This window comes from Cupressus sempervirens, chromosome 4 (genome assembly GCF_028749045.1).
Source record: "Cupressus sempervirens isolate cs-2001-9-10 chromosome 4, ASM2874904v1, whole genome shotgun sequence".
NCBI classification, from domain to species: Eukaryota; Viridiplantae; Streptophyta; class Pinopsida; order Cupressales; family Cupressaceae; genus Cupressus; species Cupressus sempervirens.
The window spans coordinates 430,327,074-430,351,941 of record NC_143121.1 but is presented as its reverse complement, the minus strand read 5'-3'; the positions used below and the strand labels follow the sequence as shown (position 1 = coordinate 430,351,941).

General features: G+C 36.4%; 1 protein-coding gene across 1 annotated transcript in view; it reads left to right on the top strand.

Annotated features, from left to right (window-relative positions):
• The window catches only part of LOC149561862 (phosphomannomutase-like), a 46,988-nt gene extending 25,796 nt beyond the window's left edge, over positions 1–21,192 (top strand). The window contains exons 3-12 of the mRNA XM_089825392.1: positions 3,958–4,002; positions 4,175–4,241; positions 5,114–5,190; positions 19,102–19,137; positions 19,226–19,281; positions 19,369–19,468; positions 19,599–19,694; positions 19,813–19,905; positions 20,116–20,167; positions 20,915–21,192. Of these exons, the coding sequence (XP_089681518.1) occupies positions 3,958–4,002; positions 4,175–4,241; positions 5,114–5,190; positions 19,102–19,137; positions 19,226–19,281; positions 19,369–19,468; positions 19,599–19,694; positions 19,813–19,905; positions 20,116–20,167; positions 20,915–20,967 (675 nt within the window). The 3' untranslated portion in view covers positions 20,968–21,192. The remainder of the gene's footprint in view (positions 1–3,957; positions 4,003–4,174; positions 4,242–5,113; positions 5,191–19,101; positions 19,138–19,225; positions 19,282–19,368; positions 19,469–19,598; positions 19,695–19,812; positions 19,906–20,115; positions 20,168–20,914) is intronic.
• Positions 21,193–24,868: the final 3,676 nt, after the last annotated feature.

Below are 24,868 nucleotides of genomic sequence, written 5' to 3'. Positions count from 1 at the left end.
TTGAATCTTGATCAATATGACGCATAAAAATTGCAGCTGATCTCTTCTTGTCTTGTCTCTATGACTTATGAATGAATGAATTTTTGTGTCAATTTTAAAGTGTTTATATTTTATTTTACCATGGATTGCTTTTTTCATTGGTAGCAAGTTTTAGTTTTTTTAATAATTTAAGCATAAGTGCATAGCAGTTTGATAATAATATTAGCCCTAAGCTCACCATACTTCACCATTTTTCACAAAAAATCACCAGTTCACCTCAAAAACCACTACCCACCCAACCTTCCACTATCCCATCTTTGACATCTACAGTTTCAATTACAATTCACCTACAAAAGAAACTTGGCATTCAACCATACCATTAACCCATAAATATTTACAGAATTTACAAAATATGCCATAACCCATTTTAAACAAAAAAGATACATTATGCAGATCGCCTTCACCCAAGATTTAATGATTTGTATTGAAACCCTTGAACTCTTGAACCTTCTCAACTTCTAGATGCTACATTATTCTTGACCATTTCACCTTTGCATACACAGAGCCTCTCTTTTAATCTCTCCTCATCTTCCTCGACCACCCAACAACACACTTCATTTTTGCGATTTCTTCATCCCGCTCTAGAATCATCACAACCAATTTTAAAGCTTTCTACCCACGGCAAGCTTCCTTGAGCCTTTGCCTTCGTCACTTTTCAACAAACCTCCACACAAATGGGGTGTACTCAGTGCCTTTGATTTTTTCCAAACCACCTTGTCGGTCAAACAAATTAATTCCAAGCCTTGGGATTGCCCGTTTAAGAATGTTATCCATACTGCCAAGAAATTCCTATGTGACATTGGTTTCCATCACCATTTTGACGATCTCCTTTGACTCCCCTAATGACAAACCCCATATGATGATCATAGAAAATAAATCTGTGTTTGTTCTATAGCAATTTTTCACCTCTATAAAATTATGATTACACTATCTATCAACTTTTTATCTTTAAGCACAAACATTGTATCCATCTGTTTCTTTGTTATCTGGCCAAAAAATGGGTTTTGTTGCTTGGGTGAGGTGCGAGTGAAAGTTATCTCCATCCTCACACTACTAAGCTAGAGCACTCTTTTCAAATAACTTTAATGCTTACAAAAGTGAACATCAAATGCCAAGTATTAAAGACGTAGACTTCAAACTTCCTTCGCTATTGATGCAACATCCTACAATGTGCTTATGTCACATCTACCACCTCACCAAAATAACTCCACCTCCCTTGTACGCCACTGCTAAAGCATGCAACATCTGCTGGCAAATTTTAAATTAAATGTTGGGTAACGGTCTTTCAATTCAAATTGCATAATCTAAAGTCTTCAACTTTAATGTCACCTTTATTTTTGAAGGATAATGCCCAATTGGACAAGCAATTTGCCTCTTTAATACCTTCTCATTTCACACAACTCTAAAATAAATTGCTTCTTCTAGTTCATCATTAATTAAATTTATATATTTTTGCAAATGCCAAGCCTCCATAGCCCCTTTCACGATTGCTTGAATGATAACAAGTGAATCACCTTCTTAGTTTAGTCACCTTACTCCTAAACATTTTGCCACCTTAATCGCTGCCAATTTTACCTCTGCCTCTGCAACATTATTGGTGCCATCTTCTAATCTCTTTCCTCCTAAAGCTAAAGTGTTCCGATTACCATCCCAAAAAATAAAACCTACTCCTGAGGGCCCCGAATTTCCCTTAGACGTCCCATCAAAGTTCACCTTCGACCACCCTATCTTTGGTCTCTGCCACACAATTGGATCACCACTACACGGACTTGGAGAAACCCAGTGCTCCCAATAACGGAGATTTTCCTATGGACTATTATTCATGTGCCTATTTTATTCTAGCAATTGGTAAAGAGACCTTGATTGGTGCCCCAACACCATTATAATCTGATTTCATTTACGTACCTCCATTATCTTCTCATCTGTATGGTTGTTATTATTCATTGAAAATCCTAGAATTAGTTGGCATTTCAATTGTGGAGGTTGTTCTACAGGCTAAGTTTCACTCTTGCAAAGTTTCCCATAGTTGTGGTCTTCATGTTTGGTGGATATAAAGCGCTGCAAATATTTTCATTGATTTTAAAAGGCACATGAACAACATTGTTGATAGAGTATTGACCCTAGGAAATTATATTAAGGCCAAAGGTCACTAATCGTTTCAAAGGCAGATCACATTATTTCAATTTAATTTAAGGAAAGATTATATTAGAGACTGCAGAATAAGTTTAATGTTTTAAAAAATAATTAATATTTACTGTTAATTATGCAAGAATTATTTTGAGTCGGGATTATTTATTTAGGGAAAAAATTTGGCATCTTAGAATGGGCCTTGAGATTTGTGGGATAGATTCCGATCTTATGAAAAATATTAGTTCAACTACCTGTGGTTTTTCCAAAAAGCCTTGCCTTCTTTCTACCTTTTTACACTCCATCTTATACAAATGAGGTCCACATACTTAGGACTGCAAATAGAATTTCACACGTTCATGCTTATAATCTGACTTTATAATATTATTTGTAGTATAATCAATTTTCCTCTTTACTTGTGAAGTCTAGAATGTCAGGCATGTGCCCAGACTCCAAGCCTTTTGGGGTATGCAGAATTGAATCTTGATGAATAAGAGCATACAAATTGTGGCTGATCTCTGGTTGTGTTGCCCCTTATGCATTATGAATGAATCAATTCATATGTTATTTTCAAATGTCTTTGAATTCCTATGCTATTTTCGAAGTCTTTATATATTATTTCTCTATGAACTACTTATTTATATGTCTATTTTATTCTTGAATCCTGTATAGAGGATGTGATTATCACACCTCCACTTTTAATATAGGATTTCATATTTGCATCTCTCTTCCTTTTCTCTTATTTGAAGTGTGGTAGGGAGAACTTGTTGATTTTTTTTACGAGTATCCTACCTTACACCTTTGGAGGTTGTTTTCCGCGCAAAGTCTCATGCTTGCAGAGTCTCCAATTGTTGTGCTCTTCACATGGTGTAGACATAAAGTGCATTTGTCTGATCACAACAGATGGCTATTATAATTTATATTTGAGTAACAACACCGTGTTTAGTAGAACTGTAGTTATCCTATTGTTTTTTGCCTATTTATTGATGGATAAGATCAATGAATTTGGAGGATGCTTGTTGGAGAATTTGTGCTACTGTCGGTCTTTGTTTTGTCTTTTGGATTGATAAATTAGGGATTAATGGTCTCACAGCCTCTGGGGTGTAAATGAGGGCATGGGTCATAGGCTCACATCTTATGCACTTTCTCGAAGACATTATTTTGATTTTGGTATTAATGCCAGAGCAACATGAGCAAACCCTGTGGTTCCCAGGGTGATTTGAATCTGGATCTTCAGATTGTTGTTTCATTTCAGTTTCAAAATTTGAAAGATCTAAAACAGCTGTGAATAATTTAGTATTAGTTATAACACAGTTGACAACAATTACCAATTGAACATTCATGAACAATGCAAAGGCTTTAATGATCTTGGTTATAACATATAGACTTATGCCAAGGAATTTCGTGTAAATTTACAGATGTTGAACCCACATTGGAAATTTACAATGCCACGAATATGGGAATTCCTACAACTGTTCCCACTGGAATTTTTCTCTTATTGAAAAGTACTCTTTTAGTTCTTATTTTTCAGTTGATGCAGTTGTTCCTCTCTGCACCTTCAATTTGTAAAAACTTATTCAGGTCTACAAAGCAAATCTCTTTTGAATCTAAATAAGTGCCGCTCTTAAAGATTTTCTTCTTCTTCTGTTTCTTGTCTTTTATATTTGTTAAGGGATGTCAAGAAGAAGGTTATTGAATACTTACCAATTCTTTCCGATCTTTATTTGGATTTTATGGCTCTTGAATTAATTATGTTTGTAACTCGTCTTCATTTATTTATTCACTGCACAGGAGATATCACAAGAGATGTTACAATTCATGCAAAATTTGCGTAAGGTATCGCATTAATGGTTTTCTGACTTGTTCTCTTTAGCACTGGCCTCCATTCATTGACTAATATTACTATTTCTCTGAAGTGTCTTTTCCATTTGTAGAAAATAATATTAAGAGTGTGCTGATTTCTGTTATGGTATAATATGTGGAATAGCATTACTTTTTTGGCATGCAGGTTGTGTCTGTGGGAGTTGTAGGTGGCTCAGACCTAGTAAAAATAACTGAACAGCTTGGAAAAAGTGGTTTGCACTAATTTCTTTCAAATCTCTTTAAAATGGAAGAAGAAATATAATATCACAACTTCTCTTTATGTGGGAAAATATTAGTATGAGTTATTCTTGACAATTTACAGTTCTGTATGGCATGTTCCCTTCTTTCAACAAGGAAGAGAAAAATTATTATAGTTTAAGATGAAGGGAATTTGAATTAAGAGGCTACTACCCTGCTTATGCACAACCTTTGGCAAGACTAAAAGTCACAATAAGTCTACAAATGTTAGATTTTTATCAAAAATGCTCATGAGCAAAAGTTATGCAGATTGCTAAGTATTCTTCGTATTTAATGTTTCTGTCTGTCAATGTTTTATCTACAACCAGAAGAAAAACTCTTCAAACATGAAATATATCAATTGATATGTTAAAAAGGTGTAAAAATATTTACTTCAAGAGGCTTTGTCTCTTGCGACCTAGTCTACAAGTGCATTTGGCAAGAACAAAAGTGACAATGGGACTTTGAACATTTGTCCCACAGATATCACAAGATTCAAAAAAAAAGGTGTAGATTTTTTACTCTTAATAAAACAATCGTATCTAAATGCAATGAGATTTTCAATGGACGAAATATCCATTGTGGATGAAGTCAAGGTTTAAGAAAATATTTACTGTTATTATTAATTTTTTTACTTGTTTTCTAAGTAGAGTGCTCTGTTCGTAATAGTTTATTTATGCTTTTATCTTATTGAATTTGCACTAGGCTCTCAAATGGATATAGACAATTCATTGCTACTGTGTCGACCAAGATGAGTTTTAGAATCTACTTTGATACTTTTTTTCCCTAAAATGTGAACCACTAAACATGATTTATTTTTTCATTGTTTTGATCTTTCCACTTGCAGTTATTACAGATTATGATTACGTCTTCTCAGAAAATGGCCTTGTTGCTTACCAAGATGGCAAAATGATTGGTAATCAGGTAATTCTCTTGCTCCCCAGGAATTCATTCGTGAAATGATAATAGAATTAAAATCAATTCATTCTTCTTTTTTGTTTTTTTTAATTATTATACAGTCCATGTCTAGTAATATGTGTTGTCACTTGGACATTAGATAATTCTAAGGCACACTACCATCCTCATTTGAAGAATATACGTTCATAATCATGTAATGAAATCATTCCCATAATGCAAATCATTATAAGGATTTGATGGATCTGACTTATTAGGACAGACTAATATATACTGACACTTCAAAATGCTACTAAGGCTTAAAATGAACACATTGTTGAATTGATCTATCAGATTAAACCTTATTCTTTTCTACAATGACCTAGACACCATTCTTGCAGTAGATTACAAATATGTGAACACAGATGCTGCTACTTGCAAAGTCAATTTCTGTTAGAGCATTTATGGAGTTTTTAAAAATTCTATTTGCTATTTATGGATAACCTCTAAGAAAGGAGAAAATGAGGCATTCTCTTGTAGTGATTTGTAGCCTTCTTAATACCTCCCTCATTGTAAATATCTGCATGTACCCTTGGCACAGGTCTCCAAAGTGCTAATGGTGCACAAGCATCTGAGGACCAAATAGCACCATTCGGTGATTTGGAGGATCCAAGAGGAAATGAAGCATATGTAGGCCCATAAGGCCATTTCATTATCTAATTGGGATAATAAAGCCATTTAGGACTCATATTGAGTCATATTGCACTTTTGTAAGCAATGTTGCCAATATAGGCAAATATGGCCTAAAATGCTAATGCAAGGGCTAAATGGGATAGTTTAAAGGTTTGGGTTATAGTTTATGTCTATAAGGTCTATAAGAGACCATTTGAATGTAATGAAAGTGACATCTAAATGATAGGATTCAAAAAATGTATGTAAGTTGTCAAGGTTGACAACAAATGGGGTTAAGGGACAAACCAACCAAATATGATTGTGGAGTAGTTAGAGAGGTTGGTTGTCAGTTTTGGGAGTTCATCTTCGTCTACAGAGGCTGGGAAAGTCCAATCATCGAGGATTGGATGTATAAGTCTGAGATTAATAAAGTTTTAAGTTTCATGTGTACTTTATATGTTCTGACAGTTAATTTGGTGTTTTCAAGTGCTTTTTCTTTGTTGATCTATTAATACTTTGAAGGATCTTTGAATGTAGATGAAATGGCAATGAATCCTTAGCATTTTGGCTTTTGGAGAATGTAAATCCATTTGATATTTACAGAAATTCAAGTGTTCCTTTGAAAACTGTCAAAACCCCTGGTTAGGGTATCCAGGGAGATTGTAAAATGTAGTATTCTTGAGTTTTAGTAGAACCATACCCCATATTGTACAGGAGGATGGGGGAAGTGCATGTACAAAAACCTCTTGGGACTGCAGGACACCATGTACAAAGACCCACAAGAAATGGATCCATGATAGGTCTGATAAAACTGTCACAGAGTTAACAATTTGGTGATAGTTAAGGGTAAACCAGACTTTGTCCATGCAAAAGTTATTGATCCAAGTTGGTGAGTTAAGATAGTGACTTGGAAGAAGACAATTGATGTGAGAAGTTGTATCTCACTGAAAGTTTGAAGAATTTGTCCATAATGAATAGGACGTGTTTGGGCCCACTGTGCTCTGCATCACAGTGGTATTAGAGCAAGGGATTAGATCCTTGTAAGGTGAAGATGGCTTTGACAAGATCAGAGAGGGAAGTTCTACAAGCATCGAAAGCATTGAAGGATCGTGAAGAATGAAAAGAAGAAAAGAGAAGAGGAAGAGAGGAGGAGGCAAGAAGAGAAAAGTGAAAAGGAAATGAAGCAAGAGGAATTGAGAAGCTTGAGGAAATCATTAGAGAAAAATTCAGCAAGGATGGAGAAGCTTGCAGAAAGCATAGAGCAGGACGAGTGCAATAACAAGAAGTGGGAAGAAAAGTAGAGACCCTGGTTGGAAGGACTATTGGAGACAGCCAAAATTTGGCACTTGAATGTCAAAAGGAAAGTGGTATGGCCTATGCAAAGGCTAGTAGCAAGAAAGAAGTCGATGGCTGAGGAAAGGAAAGGTACTAAGCAAGGTACAGCTGTGACAGTAAGTGAGAAGGCTAATGTGGTAGCCATGAAGATTGAGGATGGTTTGGTATGCCAAGGGGAGTGGCATGAGGAAGAGGATCAGTTGGTGAAGACTGATTTGGCCTCAAGGCGAGAGGCTAAGACTGAGAATGAGATGGTAAAGATGGTGTTGGGTCATGAGTAGGACTCATGAGTTGGCGTATTCTCCAAGTATGGAGATATGGCATATTGATGGTGTCAAGATAGAGAAGTATCATTGGCAAGTGTATTTGGTGAACTTGCAGATGTGTGCAATAGAAGAGGTCTAATTTATGAGATGGAGTTGATGGGAAGCAATGAACAAGAGATGAAGTGATATACCATATCCAAGGAGCAAGGGACAAACCAAGACAAGATGACACAAAGAGTATATTTTTAAACCAAGGGTCAAGATGAAGCTCGTGCTTTTTCTAATTATTTGTGGTGTAGGTATTTCCAAGAGACTTGGAAACATTTCAAAGGCGGGGCACTTGAGGACCGAAGAGCACCATTGGGTCATTTAGAGGATCCAAGAGAAAATGAAGCATATATAGGCTTATAAGGCCATTTCATTTTGTAGTTGGGCTCATAAATCCATTTGGGACTCATATTGAGTCATATTGCACTTCTGTAAGCAATGTTGGCAATATAGGAAAATATGGCCCTAAAAGGGCTAAGGCAAAGGCTAAATGGGCTAGGTTAAAGGTTTGGGTTATAGTTCATGTCTACAAGCTCTACAAAAGACCATTTGAATGTAATGAAAGTAATATGTAAATGATAGAATCCAAAAAAAATTAAGTTGTCAAAGTTGACAACATATGGGATTAAGGGACAAATCAACCAAATATGGTTGTGCGGTAGTTAGTGATGCAGAGGGGTTTAGCCCAACAACTTTTCAATAAGGTAACACTCAAGCTCTTTCCAACTATACCCCAAAACCTACAAGGTTTATCTATCTCCCTTCTTACAACACTTAACGCAAAACACTCAAATCAAGTTTCCAACTCCTCAAGGTTTGATAAACCCTTTCATTCATCAAATACTTGAACTAAATTGCTATTTTGCAAGGAGGCAAATAGGGAAGTTCTGAAACAACAAGACTATTGCTATTTTGCAAGGATGGAATTAATTATTTGTGAAACAACGAAACACCTCAGGTAGTGGCCGCTCTGTTGCTACTTCTTCTCCGAGGACCTCCATCCTTGTCGCCTCCAACATCTTCTTTGGCATCTTCACTACTCTCTTTTTCCCCTCCTACAAATGGAAAAGGTAACAAATGAATGGCGAGCTCTCCTATTTATAGCTTTTTGAAGTAAAACTAGGGGTACAATTAGGGTTTCTCTATTCTATGCATTTAGATAGACATGTATTCTTTTCATCATAACTTAAACATTTTCTCGCTGTTATAGGTGTTGGAATTGTTGTTCTGTTGCCCTTCTTTTGGAACTAATTTAGTGAAATTTGCGTAACTTCTTCATTAGCTTTAAAGGTATTTTCATAACTTTTGCATATCCGGTTTATAGGGCTAGCTTTATCACCATGTTTCACCTTTTTCTAAGAAGTAAGCGAAAACAAGGGGGCATATGGGCACCTACAAAATTCACATAATCATTCCTAGTAAGTCTTAGGAGATTTTGGCTTATCACTAATGTGTGTTCTGCAAGGTGCGGGTACTAATACTTTCTTGAAGGATTTAGGCGATGTGGACTTTGCTACATCCTTTGTCTTTAGTATTTACTAAAAGCTTTCTTTACTTTAGCTTGCATATTCACGTAGTGTCATATCCGGATAAAGTGGGATCTAAGTGTATAGTTTTTAAATTGGAAGCGCTTCAATTTAATGACAGTTTAGCACCTTTTACTACAACTTAATAATAAATTTTCTTTTAAGATGCATTTACATATCTATCTTCATTTCTCCTAGACAAAATCTAGGTAGGATCTAATGGGTCCTCCTTGGCATTCCTATTTCATGGCAAAAAGCTTGAAGTAGGACCTAGTCACTTGGGTCCTCTTCTTCTCTTCTTCCAATCACCGCAATCCTTTTTTGGTTTTTCTGCATTGGAATTGGATTTTCTTGAGATGTGCACCTAATTGCCCGAAATCAGGACTTGTTATAGGACCTTGGGGGAGTCCTTGAGATTTTGGGACTTGGTTAATAGGGACACGGTACATCTCTATTTGACAAGGATGCAATGCGTCCCTGCCCCATTTTGCGTCTCCTCCTTAGGCTCTATATCGAGATTGATATGAGGCATTGATTGCGAGTCCAATTGGACGACAAGAGAAATTTTATTCCAAATCCTTTATAAGCAAGCTCAATTGCTTTATTTGGCATAATGATACAAGGCAATGTGATCAAGCAATGAAGCACCCAATAGAGAAAGATCAAGCAAGCACGTTTATGCTTTTCGTGGACATCCCAATTTGACATAAGAGCAATTGCAAGGTGGAAGCAAGACTCTTAGAAACATCCTTTGAAGAAAACAATTTCTTCATCCTTCTATTCCCTTCTATCATTCAATGATTCAAGATTCAATCATGGAGTAGCAAAATACGGATTATGAGTATGGCTTAGTGTACTTTAGCCTTGGGGACTTGGTATGCTTTCTTGGTTATCCTTAAATTTATGCATTGTTACTTCATCATTATTCATATCATTCTTCATGCTAGGGTTTGGATCTTGGCATTGCACATTCAAAGCTCATACCCGAGCATCACACACTTTACTATTGATTCAACAGCTATCCATGGAGGTGGAAACCACCAAAACAGGGGGTTAACTAAGGAAAAACCCTACATAGCCACCCAAAAGACCCCATTTTCAGATATTAGCATATTTTGGAAGGTGGAACAAAATACTGATTTAGATGCCCTTTTCACAGATCTTCGGAGGCTCGAAAACAATTTTGTGATTGAACATTATTGAACAGGGACGCACTGCTTCCCTATCAAGTTGACTGCGTTGGCTTAGGTAGACCTTGTTGCCTTAGGTCGACCCTATTGGCTTAGGTTGACCCTGTCAGAAGACAACAATTTTTGGGTTTCACACATTCTATCATCAGAGGTTTAGATCTAAATTCGCTTGGTGTTCAGAGCATTTAAGTGGACAAAAATTCAGATTCTGTTGGTGATCGTTTCTCGAGGCAAGTACCTCATTTGTTTTTGTCAATTTAGCAAATTTACATTTCAATTTTATCATTGCATCATTGCATCCTTGCTCTTCGATTTAGAAGTAATTTACTTACATACTATTAGGATCTTGAGGATTCAAAGATTCTTTCTTCTATCTCTATAATCATTAGATCTTGGCTTGTGTTAGTGCTTCACTATCATTTGGATTGCATTGACCTACTAAGATCTAGTAACCTTGGAGGGGGGTAAGAAGGAATCCTTTTCCTTGATCTCACCCTCTTGAGGTGTTGGATTATGTGATGTACCTTAGTCTATTTCCTTGCGTCACATTTTACCCTACACAACAACTATCCCCTTCCAAGTGGTGATTGCATTCTTTCCCAACTTTTCCTTTTCTATTTGGACAATGTTCCACCATGTAGGGGTTGCTTCCCTTAGTTTTGACTTGGCAATTTTTACCTTTTGTCCTCCAGGTGTGCCTTCACATTCAAATAGATTCTCTAGGGCTTCCAACGAGTCCATCACAACATCAACGTTCATTTTCCTACTAAAAGTGTCTATTTCTGCTTTTCCTTTCGTGGCCCTAACTCCCATGGACTTTAGAACATTAAGGAGTGACCTCTATTCTGAAAGAACTTCATCTTCCTCATCCTAACCAAAGGCTTCCTCTTCATCTCCATTCCCCTCTTCTCTAACAAAGTTTTTCTCCACTGCCTTCATTTGGCCCTTGAGTTTCTCCAACTCTTCTCTAAGCCATTTATTGTTTGCTTCTTGCTCTTGCAACTTCTTTGCAAGTTTTGCATTGGTCACCATGATGAATACCTCTCCCTCTAATTCTTGGAATAGCATAAACTGCTCTTACTCCTCCCATAAATCAACTTTCTATGATACCAACTTGATGAGAAGGCAAGTTACTTTGGATGGTCTTTTGCCTTATAATAGGCCTAATTGCCTATTCTTCATAAAAATGTCAAACCACAATCCCTAGGAGTATTCTCACCCTTCTAAATAACTGGTTCAGAATGTCATGATGTATCTACAACCCATATAACAACCAAGTTCACAAACTTCACTTTTCAAACATTGTTGGACTCTTGAACACATAGGTGCAAATAAAGACATCTTAGGGGTTTGACCACCTACACCCATACTTTGACAAAACTATCATTGGGATAAGTCTCCAATGGCCAAAAAATCACAAACTTGACAAGTTTCAGGATCCCAACTTCTCCCAAGAACCCGATCTCATCAATTTTGCTATTAGGTCTATGAGCCCTAATTAGCCCTCCTAATTTGATTTTTGACCCAAAACATTGACAGAACTTGGGATCTCTCAAAACCAACACTAGATTTTGGTACCCTTTTGGCTTCTCTATCAAGCTTCCAAGTTTTAGGTCAGGATGACACCATTTGATTAGGATTGCCTTTATAAGGCACCTATTAGGTTACTTACACTTGTTTCATAGACTCACTGATAGATCTTTGTTCTCAACCATTCGACCATTCAATCATCACTTCAACTAGGTCAAACACAATCCAAACAATCTTCCCAATATGATCAAACACCTTGATCTCATTCTTCAACCCAATTAGCTTCCTCTCTGAGATGCCAAGCTGCTAGGGCTTGCTTTAAAAATTCACCATGAAAAGTGGCAAAAAAAAATGGCTTGAGGATATTATAGTACATACATGGGCCTTGTAATCCCCCAAGTTTCAAATTTTTCCAACTGTGGGTGTAGGCCCAAATCCCATTGTTTGTCTCCAAACCCTTGGTATAAGGGTTTTACAACAAACGATAGAAAAAATAAGTTTTCTCTCCTTTCCTATCACTTCAAATCTTCAAACTTGATGCAAAAGGAAGATAAAACAGAGTCTTAATCAGATCTACATAACCTATCAATCCAATTGCATGTATAACACATACAAAGAACACAAAAATTGCTGCAAATCCTCACTGATTCATTCCACAACTTGCCAAAATCATCAACTCCTCGTCATTTACGGCCATTAAAGAGGTTATTCAATGTGTCCTCAACTGCTGACAAAGTAATTTTTGAACTAGTTGCTCGTTATCTACCAAATTGCAAAAGTTGTCAATGTTGTCATCAACAACATTGCAACTTTTTTTGCAACTTTCATTTTTCACCCTCCTAAGTACTCTAGGACCCAAAACAATATGAAATGACCATGATAGGCTTAAAACAAAAGCATGATCAAGTGGGGTTTCCCATATTTTGCTCTCATTTGACCAAGAATACCCAATAATCCCTAATTGGCCCTAAAGTACAATTCAATGCCAACTTTGGCTTGCAATAACTTTTTCTTATTACAGCATTGGTCCACATGACTCATGTGACCTAATTAAACTCAATCTATTCTACTAAGGACCCAATTGGTTTGGGTCTTAAATGCAACCTTGAGGTGCTCTTGCACCAATGACACATCATACAAAGGCACTATATAAGGCCTGTGGTGGAATGGGCATAGGCTACATCAAACAAAGGCACTGGATAAGGCCCTTGGTGGAATTGGTATGGGTTGCATCATACAAAGACACTATTTGTGAGGGATAGTCCATATAGGTGGAAAGCAATTGCACAAGGGGAAATGGTGAGGCCTCACTAGGTACACCACCTTATGAAGCATGAGGCTAAGAGGGACAATAGATTTCGCTCTTGGCCCTAGATTTGAGTTAAGGGCACCCTTCTGTTATCTTTCCACCAATCCATATGGAAGTTAAATGCTATAAGTGAGTTCCTTTTGTATTCATTATACATTGTTACCTAAATCTCTAGGTCAGTGTTGGATGTCTCTTTTATCTATTTATAATGCTTAAGGCAGATTATATTACACTAACCATATAGCCGTTTTGTATACATGCACTTGTTCCCTATATAGTGATTGGAGGACCTAAATTAGTATTTATCTTGTTTCATTAGCATTTTAATTGCTAAAGTCATATCTCTAGTTTCTTAAAATTCTCATTTTAATGGAATTTTTTATTCTAGGGAAAAAAATTAGGGCAATGCCAAAAAGGGGACATTACAACACACTACTTAGCATAACTTCAACTACAATTTTCAGTGGATGATAAGAAGAGAACTTGTGCTGATTTAGGAAAGGAAATCAACATTGATGGTTTTGTTCCCATTGTTATGTATCAATAAGGACCTCAAGTCGCCTCTAGATGTCATTGTAATTCAGATTCTTTAGGAAAAAAATTCTAAAATTGTTTTTTCGCATGCTATCTGGTCGGGGCATCTTTAAAAAAACTACAAGTCAAATAATAGTTTTTTGGAGCGAGTCGAACTGTGATATTGCTATCAAGAGTCAATAGTGTTGTTTTAGAGTCAAACTTATTGCCCCACAAAAAAACTACATATTTGAATCTTGGTAACAATATCGTGAACTACAGGTTACCTATCTTAATGCCAAATAAAATACTACACTTCAAAGAGCTGCAATATAGGCATTATCAGTTCATCCTTTGTTTTTTTCTGCATATAGTAGCAAGAATTTGCTCAGTGGAAAATTGAGAAATGGAAGAAAAATCAATTAAACGAAAAAATTGTGTGAGGCATAAGGAAGATATCACTACAAAAATCATAAAAAATAATCTAGAAATGGAAAAAAATGGCACATGAAGGCTTTAAGTAGTGGAAGGAGCAAAGGAGTTCGATCAACAAAGGCAAGCAATAGATCTATCCTTAGAGGTAGGCAAACTTCGATAGATGGGGTAAAAAGTCCTTGGATATACCACACTTTTCCATGGGCACCATTGTGATCCCATTTGGAGGTGGGTGGAAGAAACGGAAACAATTTCAAAAAGACAATTGACGAAACACATCCACAAAAACCCTCGAGAAAAGGGAATAGAAGGAATGCAAGGTAGAGGTATCAACAGAAGGATATTATGGTGAGAGGATTGGAAATGCAACAAATTGACAAAAAATGGTAATGTACTAATAATGCCATCAAAGATCATTACTCTGAGTATGGATTGCTTTAAGGAATGAGCCCTCTCAATGAAATGGTGTGGAGATGGATGCGCGCAAGATCAGGTCATAGATTGGTGGAAGAATGCCTTCAACATTTGACGAATTCTGACTATTTTTTTTGCATAGAATACACCCTTCCTACATTAAAACATGAAGTCCTTCATAGGATCCCTTATCTTTCAAGGGGTCAAACATCCATTGTATAGAGTGGGCACCCAATTTTGATCTGAAAAAGTATGTGCTCAAAAAAGTTCCCATGTGGTTTAACTTATTTGGCCTACCTATGGAATTTCGGAATAGGGTATTCCCTAATCAAAACAGGGAATGCTTTCTAAATGGAAAACCAAGAGCTAAGGAAAATATTCTTCTAGAGATTGATTCTAGATTTGAGATCTATGAAGAGCTCGTGATCATTTTTGAGTTTGGGAAATGGTTTTAGAAAGTGACTAAGACTAAATGACCCATCTTAGGTCAATGTTTATTAAGGAAAACAATGGAAGCCAAAAGCCCATGCTTGGAAGTTGAGGCTGAGTGCGATCATAAAGTTCGAAACCAATTCAATAACATCCAAAACAAATGAAGGGTTGGAGTTAGCGTTTTCTCCCTCTGAACTTGATGTGCTGCCTTATATAGAGGATGGGAAGGAGAAGTAGGGAATAGGTAAAGCAAAGGAGATATTGACTAATGAAGAGTATGGAAATACATCGAAGAAGCGAAAGTTGGGGAACCTTTTGGTTTCAAAGCCTCTAAATATTGGCATTGAAGGAGTAGCATCAGGAATAAAGAAAAAATGGAGGGTGAAGGGGTCAAAGTCATGGAGTTCACAATATAAAGTCAACTAGGACTCAAGGAAAAAATTCAATGAGTGGAATGCGAGGTAGAGAAGTAGCCACCAAAAGGAATAGAATTGATTAAGGCCTCACAAGTGAAGGAAGTGAAAGAGTGAATGTTACATTGGAAATAGAGGTAATGTGTGATTTTTTAGGTATATTAGGAGAGTATGAGAAGGCCACTGAAACAAATCCAGCATTGATCAGCGAACATCAATCCAAGAAGCAGGAGATCTTGCAAGAGCTCTTGATTGAAGAAACAAAGGTAGTGGAGCAGGAGTGTTTTTTGGTAGCATGGAACTCCTAGAGTACAAGCTTTGGAGGGATTGGGCATCAATTAAACCCCTTCTACCAAGACCAAGCTAGATTGTGGGAAGTCTGTAGAGGAAAGGCAAGGAAGGAAATAATTACTAGATATCAAAATCAAAGATGGTGAAGTAGAAGATACCATGTTGTTAAGATTAGGGGAGGCCCCTTTCCCAAGTGGTCATGAAGCTCCTTACGTGGAATGTTAGGGGTTTAAGTGCCCCTAACCAACCCTTGGTGAAGTGCTAGTTAAATATGGCTGGCAGGCATACTCCTGATCCAGGAAACCAAATGCAGAAATGGAACAATTCATCAAAAAAATTAGAAATTGGGATATGAGAAGGCATACTCCTGATCTAGGAAACCAAATTGATCAAGGCAGAAACGAAATAAATCAGTAGGAAATTGAGAGATGAAGGCAGTCCAATCAGAAAGAGCCTCAAGTGGTTTGGCAACAATTTGGTATGGTATCCTTTGAGATCGTGGAAAATAGTAAAATTGGATAGGTATACGAGTACATTGATTATATGCTAACCTGAACTTATTATTGATCAATATTTATGGGCCAATAACATGCCCAAAAAAGAAAGAAATGTGGAATGAGTTGGATGGATTTCTGGCACACAATCCTTTCCCGTTCACAATCATTGGGGGCGATTTCAATGCTATTTTGCATTTAAAAGACAAATGAGGGGAGGTGTCCACAAGATGAATTGATCACAAAAGGACTTCAAAAATTGGGTAGATAAGAACAAGCTCCTTGAAGTTGAGTCGGAAAATGACTCATACACGTAGAATAATAGAAGGTTGTGCTTCAGTAACATAGCAGAGAAACTAGCCAAGTTCTTTTTCTTGGGGAATCTGGTTACCTTTCCCTTCGGAACAAAGGGATCTATACCCCTATGCTTAGGATCAGTTCACTATCCGCTCTAACTATAGAGAAGAATTTCCTTCATTTGCAGCAGTTGCTTGAGGCTTTGGGCTGAGGTACCTAAGTGTCCATATTTGTTGCGTCGGAAGCACTGGATCCTAGAAAGATCCCTTTTCTTTTTCTTGTAGTCCGGAGCTGACTCAAAGTTCTTATCCTTGAATCTTTTGAATTTCCTTTCTTCCCTTTTCCTTTTGAACTGTAAGCAGAAAATACATGATCATCTTCAAGATGATTTTTTATGTCCATTTCCTCTAGCTTCTAATCTGCATTCTTCTTGATTGCAATCATATCTCAACTTGTCAAATTTAGAAGCTTATCTTCACTAACACCTTTGTTGAAGGATTCTCAAGAGTGGGGAAGTCCGGCAAGCATGACTAAGTCCTTATTTGCAAAATATTCTCCAATTGCACTAAGTTGGTTCTTTAACTCTGTAATCTTCATAAAATATTAAACAACTTATTCACCTTTATCCTTTTCACATGCAGAAGATGACGTATCAGGGCGAGAGCTCTACTACTGTTGTTGAGTTCATACAGATCCTTGAGAGTCTGAAACATTTTTGGCTGAATCTAATTTTAAGATAATGGGAATTAGATGATCCTTAACCAAATCGATCATAATCTTCTTTGTCATGATCTTATCCTTTTACCATTCAGGTTTTTCAGCTTCTTCAGATGGCTCTGTAACATCAGAATTTACATAGTCCAAAAGCTCATTCTCTTGTCACAAGCTGAAAACGAACAACTGAAAGTAGAGAAAATAACACAAGTATAACTTGATACTTCTAGTTCTGGATCGTTTATAACATGTTAAAATTTTAACTCAAAGTATATAATTGCAATAAAATGAAATGTAATAATTCAAAACAATCAGATAATACAAAAGTTATCGTGGAAAACCTTCCTCGCCAAGGGAAACAACCCAGCCCACCAAAGATAATGCCTTTATTTAGGTTGAATATAAACATACAAAAATGATCCTCTGTTTGATTGACTTCAACATATTGTCAATCAAAATAACCAATTCTCAGAGATTGTTCTGCATACAATATATGGAGAAGTTTTTGTAACAGATGATCATATGATGATCAAAGCACTTACTGCTATTTAGAAACAATTAAACACATGTATTTGCCAATGAAGGCAAATGTTTTTGTCTTTGCATATACACGATGAATATAGATGAACCCCGATAATCAAAACTTCTGCGTAATATTTTTTATGCTATGCAAAAAATGCCTCACATGAGCACAAGACTTAACCGCGCACAACAAATATACATACGAAACATGCGGAAGAGATTCTCTCTTTCAAATATTGCCTGTACAGAAAATGCAATACTCGTGGCATCAACAGAGATAATTCTTACTACCGAAAATCCCGATATCACCAACATACATAGATCATGCACAATAATGCAAAAACTGTTATTAATGGCAAGGAACAAATTAACTTAATGAAACGACACAACAAAAACGCTAAAGGCAAAGAGTCTCAACTGTAGCCCAGCTGGCAGACATTACAAGGATATACAAACGTTGAGAAGGAACCAACGATACCATAAGCATCGTTGATGCGGATAAGAAAATAATGACATCAATTGAAAATGAGCAGCGACAGGGTTGATGTGGAATCATAAAGGCACGAAGACTCCAGGTCAGCGATCACATGAAGACGAAATGATAGAAGAAAGAGCAAGGCACCAAGAAGATAACTACGAAGAACGGTAAACTGATGCAGCTCGATCATAGCAGAGACAAAAGAGGATGAAATTGAATGGCATATCATCAGAAATATATGAGTCTCTATCACAGCTTCAACTTCAGCAATACTCATGTGATGTTTCCTTGCTATTAGAGATTATCTGTGTACCGGAGGAAGAAAATCAGTTTTCAAGGCCTTGGAACTTCTAGTTATATGTATTGTAGTCTATGAAAAGGTTATTTTTTTTATTGTGAATGAAACTTCATATATTGATGGTTTTGACAGAGATTCAATTGCTGTTAAATATCACAGAATATATATCACTACTTTTTCAACATCCTTTGAGATACATGCAAAATTGTGCTGAGTCCATCATTAACTCATTACAGGTGGATCCAGCAGGTAGACTGTAAATAGTTGGTCCTTTACAGCCTACATAGAAGATGTTCTTGAAATGTTACAGCACAGGGTATCTGAAAAAGGCTTAAAACGCCAAAAGTACTATTGCAAGTGTCCAGATTCTATCAGTCTTCTGTTATGACAATTATTTTCCATCTCTGTTGTGTGTGTGTAACTCTAGGTTATACATGCTCACAAGTTATTTATGTTGATTATTTGGTGGCAAGTTGTATTTTTCCTCCATCGTATAACTGCTTAAAAATATTGATGTCCCCCAATCCATGCATTCTGTGTCTCTGTAATAGTAGTTATTTTTTATGGTTTCATGTATGTAGTTGGTATATGCATTTATTATACATGAAAATCTAACATTTTCTATAAATTGTTCTATTTTTACAAAAGAATTCTCAATTGAAACTGAAATTATAAATATCTTCATTTCATTGAGCTTAGATATTACTAATTCGGTGTGTTCATAACTTTTGGCTTCTAGTAATTTTTTAATGTTATACCTGCAGAGTTTTAAAGAATTCCTTGGGGAGGAAAAGCTGAAGGTAAAATTTGTTTTACAATTCTTGTGAATGCATTTTTTTGGCTTATAAATGCTTCTTTATAATAACAACATGCACAAAATATTTGCAGGAGTTCATTAATTTTACTCTTCATTACATTGCTGATTTGGATATCCCACTAAAAAGGTGACCTCAGAGCATTATCTTCAAATATTTTATATTTCATGGCTTGAGAACTTCTGTATTTAATTGTTGTTGTGCTTATATTCTTAGGGGTACCTTCATAGAGTTCAGAAGTGGGATGCTGAATGTGTCACCTATTGGGAGAAACTGTAGTCGAGAAGAAAGAGATGAATTTGAGCAGTATGATAAGGTTCTTCAAATACAAAAGCCTTTCTTTAGTATCACCATAATGGTTTAAACTTTAAACTTCTTTACAAAAACTCAATACAATGGGTATGATTCTTTCTAGTTATTAATTAAAATTATTGTTTCATTTGCAGATCCACGGCATACGCATGAAAATGGTTGAAGTGCTTCGCACAAAATTTCCGCATCTAAAGTTAACCTATTCTATTGGTGGACAAATTAGCTTTGATGTGAGTACTTCACCTTGTACAATTCTCAAAAGTGTCACTGGGAAGAATTGTGACAATATGCAATTGCTAAAAACTCCAGTATTGATCAAGTTTTAGAGTATTGGAATGTGTTTTACAGGTTTTTCCACAGGGCTGGGATAAAACGTACTGCTTGAGATATTTAGAGAATTGTTTTGATGAGATACATTTCTTTGGGGACAAAACCTACAAGGTATGGGTCTTGAGGATATGGGACATTGGGTGCTTATTATATAAAAACAAGTCTTGCACTGTAACAGTAGTTGTGGCAATTTTATGGAAAAGAAATATATAGGTTGATGAGAATGCAATCTATCTTAGTTATGGGATGGGATGTCTATGACTAATGCTACTTTCCCTTTTTCTCTTACATCTGAAATCATTATTTCTATGGATGTAACAGGGGGGAAATGACCATGAAATCTTTGAATCAGAAAAAACAGTAGGTCATACAGGTTAGTTTCTTATTTTGGAATGTATGGTAACTTCAGAGTTCAAAGCATATTTATCTGGTCAGAAAATTTTGCCTTGTTGAGAAGTATTCTTTTTCCAAAATCCAGTAATAAATTTAAAAAAAAGGTAAAATCTCTACATGAACTCAAATCTCTAGGTTGAATTTGACAAATCTGGCGGGGCCAAAAAATCTGGATCTGGCTGTATGTGAGTTAGATCTGGTCAGATGTTTTAACAATGCTTTAAAGTGATTTACTTTATTGAAAATCGAAATTAAGAAAAGACTTTCTGTACATTCATCAAAGAATTGTATTAGACCACTATACATGTGGAAAAAATACATTTAAGGCGATATGCCCAGGTTTTGATGTAATAGATTTTCCTAATAAGAATGGCAGCCATGTTATCTATTCAGATATGTTTACCATCATGTACTATGCATTGTTCCACTTCTGTTTCCTCCTTTAGTATTATCAAAGAAGCTTATATATCTATATTCTAGCCCTTGTATACCTGGTAAACGTGTCAATGCTTCCCCAGTGTGATTTATGGCATCCTTGTATTCCAGTTAACTTTTCGTCCATATCAATGATTACCTATCATGATTCAAATATAATTTTATTTTCTCATTCGAGCTTTCACATCATGATCTTAAAACACATTTCTCCTTATTATGAAAGTTGGATCTGATTGATTCCTCTTCATTTGTTTTGCTAAATTTGTATCCAATATTTACTTTTGTGTTGCAGTGACAAGTCCTGCAGATACCCTCAAGCAGTGCACAGAGATTTTCCTCTCATAAGAGTCCGCATTCGATCTTGCTGACAGTGGCAGGGATATGGAATTAGGGGAGAATGAATTACTTTGCTGTTTCTCAACAAAATATCTAGTTCTTATTGAAAACTATATTGATATTTTAAAGGGACTTTTAATCTCATGCTTTTCTAGCAATTTTTTGTGGGCAATAAACCTATATCATTCCTCTTGATTTTAATAATAATACAGTGCAACTCTTGTTGCTGGCAAAGATTGTGTCAAACATGTATTTAATTATTATAGTGTCATATATCTTTGCAAGGAAAAATTTCTGTTCTATTGGCTTTCTATATGTTATGTATAAAATGATGTGACTTTTTGGCTCATCAAAAATCAGATTTGTCCTGTTTTACTGGTTTGGTCTCTAAAGTTTTAGACTATATTTAGGCATATTGAATAATGGATTGTTAAATTATGTTGTTCCATAATAGTTTCTAAATTATATGCTCCACCCAAAGTCATTAGTTGCTTTACGAAAATAGTTCATCTAACAAATACTTTTTATAATTTATGTAGGGTTGTCTTAGGTTACAGAAACTGGTTCCCCAGCAACAATCAGTGAGAAAGCAATTTAATACATATAACCAATAGATCTCTTTTTCCACATTGATATCCACTATCTTTTTTGAGTCTTTACTTGAAAGGAAATATGAGAGTAGGAAAATGAAAAATAAATCCAAAGTGTGCTGATTGAAGTAATGTTGTCAAAGTAGAGAGTTGATGTTGTCAAAGTAGAGAGCAACTCAAGAGCAATCACTCAAAACTCTAAGAGGAGACACAAGCTTTCAAAAGAGCAAAAGCAAAGAAAAACCTCTTATGTATTATGAATGAAGGCAAAGCCTAAAGAGAAAAAAAGGGAGGAGAGCAAGAAGCTCATTATAATTATATAAAAAAAGTGAAGAATGAGAGGAGAATCTTCTCTTCAGATAGAGATTAGGAGAGGAGTTATAAAGTAACTCGTGAATGCCACCACTCACAATATATGTATGCAATGTATCACTATCCTCATAAGGAGTGTAAGAATTTGCCTAAGGCAATAATTCAACGCCAAGATCAAGAAGCTCAATAGATAACACAAGAGAGACAAACGATGATCAAATGAGAATGGATATTAGATGATTGGATGTCAAATAATTGGATGAATACATTATAAAAATTCCTTCTTTATAAAGGCAACTGATATGACTAGGAATCAACAAAGAGATAAGCATAACAACTAAGCACATGTCCACCAAGAGTGGATTATCCTCCATTGTGCATGAATGTACGTGCAACAATGAGAGGATAAGAATGCAAAGGTGTATCTCATAAAGAGATGTAGTAGACAACATGTGCTCAATTGGAGTGCAAACTACCATGTTGTCTACATGACAACTCATATGAATATGCAAACTCCTAGGTGTCTACATGACAACTAATATGAATATGCATTATCCTAAGTAAACTTAAGTAATGTGTAAATAATAAATATTTATTTACACCAACACCCCCCCTTAAGTGCAACTTAGGGAAATGTACTTAGCTAAAAAAAAATTAGAAAATAATGCAAGATGGGTTCTGGCTACTAGGCCATGTTAGGTACCCATGTACAATATACAAGTGCAAATGATATGCAATGCAATCTCTCATAAAGCGGAGAAAGAGGGAAAACCACATGGAAAACCCCCCCTCCAAAAACATAAATAAGTACGATAAGAGAAAATGAGAGAGAAGAAGACCTCATGTGAGGAAAAGATCCCTCTCGTAAGAAAGAAGAGAGAAGTCAAGTGACCCCCCCTATTGAAATATCACACACCCCCAAGAGATCTCGCAAATGGATATACTTGACCTCAATGAAGGGTTTGGTGAAGATGTTTGCAACCTGCTTTGTTGTAGGACAATACCTCAATTCAATGACTTGCTCATATATCTGCTTTTTGATGTAGTGCATATGAACCTCAATGTGTTTAGTCCACTGATGTTGAATTGGATGTTTTGAGATCTCAATAGCACTCTGATTATCACAATAAATGACTGTAGACTATGAAAATTTGAATCCAAACTCCTTTAAGATATGTCGTAGCCATATAGCCTGTATAATTGTTGTAACGACCCCTCAATACTCAGCCTTAGTCGAAGAAAGAGCAATAGTATTTTGCTTCTTACTCTGCCAACAAATGGGGCCAAAACTAAGATGAAACATGTAACTTGAAGTAGACTTGTGGGAATCAAGATCTCCTACATAATCTGAGTCTGTGTATCCAACCAATTGAAGTCCAGTACCTACTATATAGTGTATCCCATGTGTATGTATACCCTGTATGTAGTGCAAGATGCGTTTGGCAGCCTTCCAATGAAGCTCATGTGGCTCTTGCATGAAGCGAGAAACCGTGCCAACTGCAAAAGCTATGTCACGACGTGTGTGTGTCAAGTAAATGAGATGCCCAACCATCTGTACAATGTAGCATCAACAAGTAGAGTGGAACACTTGGCCTCTAACTTAACACCTAAAAGAAAGGGAGTAGGTGCAGGCTTGCAATCACTCATGCGAAAGCAAGAAAGTAAATCAAGAGCATACTTGGGTTGAGAAAATGTGATCCCGATTGAAAAGTGTGTGATCTCAATACCAAGGAAATAATGAAGTAAACCCAAGTCTGTCATGGCAAATATGTCCTGCAAAGAAGTCTTGACACTGGCAATGATAGATGAAGTACTTCCTGTACTGATCAAGTCATCTACATAAAGCACAAGTATCAAGTACGAGTCATCCCTTCAAAGAATGTAGACATTTGAATTTGAATGACACATGGTGAATCTTGTTGAGAGTAGGAAGGAATCCATCTTGGCATACCAAGCCATAAGAGCTTGCTTAAGGCCATAGATAGACTTCCTCAACTTGCAAACCATAGTAGAATCTTGTATGAATCCCTGAGGTTACTCCATATAGATCTTTTCAAGAAGATCCCCATTGAGGAAAGCACTCTTCACATCCATTTGATGTACAACCCAGCCATGAGCTACAACAATAGCTAGTGTCAAACGAATGGAGTTCATCTTAGCTACCGGTGCAAAGGTCTCAGTATAGTCAATACCAGGAACCTGTGAGAAACCTTTGGCAACAAGTCTAGCCTTATCCACACTTCCATCCATTACAAACTTGGTTCGATAGATCCACTTACATCTAACCAACTTTCTTCCCTTAGGAAGAGGAACTAAGTCCCAAGTGTTGTTTTTCATTAAAAAGTTTTATTCTTCCTCCATGGCCTTGTCCCATTCAGGAACCCCTGGTGCTTCCTTAAATGACTATGGATCATAAGCAATGGCAATTTATGCATGTGGAAATGATTTGTGTTGTGCCCTTGTCCTCCTAGTATCTGAAGGATTCTCAATGAATGAACCTGTTGAATCTAGTGTTTGTTGTGCCCAACGAGGTCTAGTGGAAGAAGAAGACGGAATATCCTCAACTGTTTGTGGACCCTGCGAAGTTGGTGTCCTGGGAGTCAAAGTTGAAGGAATATCATCTTCCAAGTCACTATCATCACAATCATCACTTTCCATGAAGGAGGAAGGAGGAGTTGAAGGAGCCAAACTTGGACAAGTCTCTTCAAAGTGAACACTCCTCTCAAAGAAAATTTCATGTGTCTCTGGATCCATGAGTTTGTATGCCTTAAGATGGTCAAGATATCCAACAAATGTACAAGGTTTACTTTGAGGTTCCAATGCCTTCTTTTTTTGTGGAGGTATCCTTGCCCATGTTGGACAACCAAAAACTTTAAAGTGTTTTACACTTGGTTTTCTTCCACACCAAGCCTCAAAAAGGTGTAATTCCATCCAAGGCCTTATGGAGACTTCTGTTTTGGATGTAATTGACACAACACATAACTTCTGCCCAAAAAACTTGATCTAGA